This window comes from Gossypium hirsutum, chromosome A08, assembly GCF_007990345.1.
Source record: "Gossypium hirsutum isolate 1008001.06 chromosome A08, Gossypium_hirsutum_v2.1, whole genome shotgun sequence".
In the NCBI taxonomy this organism is placed as follows: Eukaryota; Viridiplantae; Streptophyta; class Magnoliopsida; order Malvales; family Malvaceae; genus Gossypium; species Gossypium hirsutum.
The window spans coordinates 40,677,167-40,681,549 of record NC_053431.1 but is presented as its reverse complement, the minus strand read 5'-3'; the positions used below and the strand labels follow the sequence as shown (position 1 = coordinate 40,681,549).

General features: G+C 42.9%; 1 protein-coding gene across 1 annotated transcript; it reads left to right on the top strand.

Moving 5' to 3' along the window:
- Positions 1 to 2,214: 2,214 nt before the first annotated feature.
- On the top strand, positions 2,215 to 3,681 carry LOC107955392 (uncharacterized). The gene is made up of 3 exons (XM_016891206.1): positions 2,215 to 2,598; positions 2,728 to 2,904; positions 3,259 to 3,681. The coding sequence occupies exons 1-3, from the start codon at positions 2,215 to 2,217 to the stop codon at positions 3,679 to 3,681; spliced, it is 984 nt and encodes a 327-aa protein (XP_016746695.1).
- Positions 3,682 to 4,383: the final 702 nt, after the last annotated feature.

The window sequence follows — 4,383 nt, the reverse complement described above, 5'->3', positions numbered from 1 at the left end:
GCCAGCTTTGTAATAGAAGCCATCCGGGCGAGTGTTGGAGGTCTGTTGGAGCTTGTTTGAGGTTTGGGTTGACCGAACATCAAGTTATGGATTTTCCACTAAGGGGTAATTAGATCCAAGCCCCGGTCGCTAAAACTGCACAGCCACCGAGAGGGGTACAGCAGCAACCGAAGGGCCAAGGACATGCTAGGGGTGGTAACAGTATAGGTCAAGGTCAGAGAGCGCCAAGCAGAGGTGCTGGGCCGACTGAGGCGAGGCACACTGCACTTGTCTATGCTGCACGCTGTCGTAAGGATGGAGATGCTTCGGACGTCATCACGGGTACATTTTTAATTCTTGATGTACCTTATATTGCATTGATAGACATAGGCTTTACACATTCCTACGTTGCATATTCTGTGTCAAAGACTCTGGGAATACCGTATGAGAGCACTTCTAGTGAGATTTCAACGGTGAGTCCGTTGGGGCAGTCCATTAGGGTTAGTAAACTGTTCAGAGATGTTCCGTTGGAAGTCCAAGGGACGATATTTCTGGTTGATCTAATGAAACTACCATTTGGGGAGTTCGACTTAATTCTCTAGTAAAGCATCATGTAAGTCTGGATTGTACTGAAAAAAGGGTTGTTCCGAGGACCAAGGAGGATAATGAGATTGTCGTGATTGGAGAATGACGAAATTATCTGAGTAATGTGATATTCGCGTTGGTAGCAGAGAAGCTTGTGAAGAAAGGATGTTAGGCATACTTGGCCAATATCAGTGTTCTTGAGTTTTTGGAATCTTTAGTGAAGGACATTCGTACATTGAAGGACTTTTCAGATGTTTTTCCTGAGGAATTTCTGGGATTGCTTCCGAGTTGTAAGGTAGTATTTGGGATCGAGTTGATTCCTAGTACAGCTCCGGTGTCTATCGCTCCTCATCGAATGGCACTGATGGAGCTGGCAGAACTTAAGGCTCAAATTTAAGAGCTATTAGATCGTGGGTTTATTCGTCCTAGCATGTCTCCATGGGGAGCGTCGATTCTGTTCGTGAAGAAGAAAGACGGTAAGATGAGGATGTGTATCGACTACCGTCAGTTGAATAAGTTGACGATTAAGAATAAATACCCGCTTTCAAGAATTGAAGACTTGTTCGACTAGTTCCGAGGGGCGTCAGTGTTCTCAAAGATCGATCTATGATCTGGTTACCATCAGTCAAGAGTAAAGGACGTCGATGTACATAAGACGACATTTAAGACTCGGTATGGACATTACGAGTTCCTACTTATGCCCTTTGGGTTGACTAATGCACCAGTGGCATTTATTGACTTGATGAACCATGTGTTTCAGCCGTACTTGGATCAGTTTGTGGTGGTGTTCATCAATGACATCTTGGTGTATTCTAAGTCTAAGGATGAGTATGATGAACCTTTAAGAGTGGTTCTATAGATTTTTCGTGAGAAACAGTTGTATGCGAAGTTCACGAAGTGTGAGTTATGGCTTAAGGAGGTAAACTTTTTGGGGCATGTGATTTTTCCTGAGGGGATTCGTGTGGATCCTTGTAAGATTGAGGTTGTACTAGATGGAAACAATCGAAGAATATGTCTGAAATTTGTAGTTTTTTAGGACTGGCAGGATATTATCGATGTTTCATAGAAGGGTTCTCCTTGATCGCAGTGCTGTTGACTAAGTTACTACGTAAAGGAGTTCCATTTGTCTGGACTGACGCACACTAGGAAAGCTTTAAGAAGCTCAAGACAGTTTTGACTCAGACTCCAGTTCTGATACAGCCCAAGCTTTGTAAGGATTTTGTAGTGTACAGCAACGCGTCACATGTGGGTTTGGGTTGCGTTTTGATGCAAGACAGTAGGGTAATTGCTTATGCATCTCGTCAGCTCAAGACTCACGAGGCTAATTATCCAATGCATGATTTGGAGTTGGTTGTAGTTGTCTTTGCATTAAAGATTTGGACGCATTATCTGTATAGAGAGAAGTGTACCATCTACACTGATCACAAGAGCCTCAAGTATCTCCTCACTCAGAAGGAGTTAAATCTTAGGCAGCGTCGATGGGTTGAGCTGCTCAAGGACTACGACTGCAGTATTGAGTACCACCCTGGCAATGCCAATGTGGTGGCCGATGCGTTAAGCCGTAGGGCTATGACCGATCTGAGAGCGATGTTTGCTCGATTTAGCCTTTTTGACGATGGGAGTCTCCTGACTGAGTAGCAGGTTAGACCGATGTGGCTAGTTCATATTAAGGATAAGCAGTTAGGAGATAAGTCTTTTGAGTTGCGATTTCATCAGATTGAGGCTAGAACTGCTACTGATTTTGGGATTGACAGTGATGGGATATTACACTTTCGAGGTAGGATCTGTGTACCAAATGATGAGGATTTGAGACTGTCGATTCTGAGGGAGGCGTATAGTAGTTCTTACGCTATGCACCCTGGTGGAAACAAAATGTATAAGGATCTCCGAGAGTTGTACTGGTGGCTAGGGTTAAAGCATGAGGTGACCGATTTCGTTGCTTGCTGTCTGACGTGTCAGCAGGTTAAGGCCGAACATAAGTTACCTTCGGGGTTGCTGCAACCAGTTAAGATACCGATATGGAAATGGGAGCGAGTAACGATGGACTTCATTAGTGGGTTGCCTCTAACACCCACCAATAAGGACTCTATTTGGGTCGTCGTGGATCGATTGACCAAGTATGTATATTTTATTCCGGTTAGGACGGACTTCTCCATGCAAAAGCTAACTAAGCTCTACATTTCTGAGATAGTGAGCTTGCATGGGGTTCTTGTTTTGATCATCTTCGATAGGGATCCTCGTTTTACTTCTCGGTTTTGGCAGAAACTTCATGAAGCTTTTGGTTCTTATCTTAACTTCAGTACTGCTTTTTATCCTCAGACAAATGGTCAATCAGAGAGGGTGATTCAAATACTGGAAGATATGTTGAGGGATTGTGTTATGGATTTCTGAGGTAGTTGGAAGAAGTATTTGCCGTTGCCAGAGTTTGCTTACAATAACAGTTATCAGTCTAGTATTCAGATGGCACCGTATGAGGCACTTTATGGTCGTAAGTGTCGCACTCCTTTGTGATGGGCTGAGTTAGGTAAGCGACATGTTCTGGGTTCGGAGCTAATCTCTGAGACTGAGGATAAGGTTCGGTTGATCCGAGAACGTCTGAAAGCAGCTTCTGATAGGCAGAAGTCTTATGCTAATTTGAAGAGGAAGGACATTGAGTATTCTGTGGGAGACTTGGTCTTTCTTAAAGTTTCACAGTGGAAGAAGGTTCTGAGGTTCGGACGCAAGGGTAAGCTGAGTCCTCGATTTATTGGGGAGTACCGGATTCTAAAGCGAGTGGGGCCAGTCGCATATCAATTGGAGCTACCTTTAGAGTTGGCTCGTATATATGACGTGTTTCGCATCTCGATGTTGAGACGCTATCGCTCTGATCCCACAAACATTGTGTCTGTGAAGGAGATTGAGATTAGACTGGATCTGACGTTCGAGGAGGAGCCAATTCAGATTTTGGATCGTGACGTCAAGGTTCTGCGTAGGAAATCTATTCATTTGGTAAAGGTGCTGTGGAGGAATCATAGTACTGAGAGGTTACTTGGGAGCCAGATGATTCTATACGTCAGTAGTATCCTCACCTTTTCTGACCAGATAAAATTCGAGGACGAATTTTCTTTAAGGGGGTAGAGTTGTAACACCCCAAATTTCTGTAGTTTCAGCTTTTGTGAAATGGTAGATAGGATAATATCTGAAAATGTTTTTGTATGAATATGCATAATATCTATTTGCTATTGCGTCTAAATGCATTGGGGTGTGTTGGGGAAGTCCCAAGTTCAAGTCTCAACTTGGGCAAAATTTTGGTTTTTATTGAAATAAAGCTTGGCTTTTGTTTAATGGCCTTATAAGAATTTTTTTTGGTAAAAACTTAACAGAATGGGCCTACTGGTCCAGTGGTTAAGTGGCAAGGTTTATGTTTGAGGTCCTATGTTCGAATCTTGGCTTAGGCATCATTTTTGCCACTAAGGCCATGATAGAATTGGAGGTGAACTAAAATATTGTAGTGGTAGGGTTTATCAAATTTTTCTGAGTGGTTTCCCAAAAAGAACTCTCTCTACCATGATTCCCTACTATTTTCCTCCCTCCACGTTCTTTTTATTTTCTATTTTGTCAAAATTTCCCCTGCCTTCCTTCCATTCGTGTTGATTTCGTACTAACGGGCTTCTGCGTTTCATTGACATTCTCCTCATTAGTAAGTTTTCTGTTTTGCTCGACTTGAATATTGTTCTAGTTAAGTGTCTGGTAAAAGGTTTCCACAGTTTGATAGGAGTGGATCAAGGGGTTGAAGAACAACCATTAACGCTTTAAGGATTCGGGTTTGCTACTCTATAT

Excerpts from the sequence above, each read along its gene's own strand:
- LOC107955392 (XM_016891206.1), top strand. The coding sequence starts at position 2,215 with ATGTGGCTAGTTCATATTAAGGATAAGCAGTTAGGAGATAAGTCTTTT. Across the intron at positions 2,599-2,727 it reads CGATATGGAAATGGGAGCGA|CTAACTAAGCTCTACATTTC; the intron begins GTAACGATGGAC and ends TCCATGCAAAAG. Across the intron at positions 2,905-3,258 it reads CAAATGGTCAATCAGAGAGG|TGGAAGAAGGTTCTGAGGTT; the intron begins GTGATTCAAATA and ends AAAGTTTCACAG.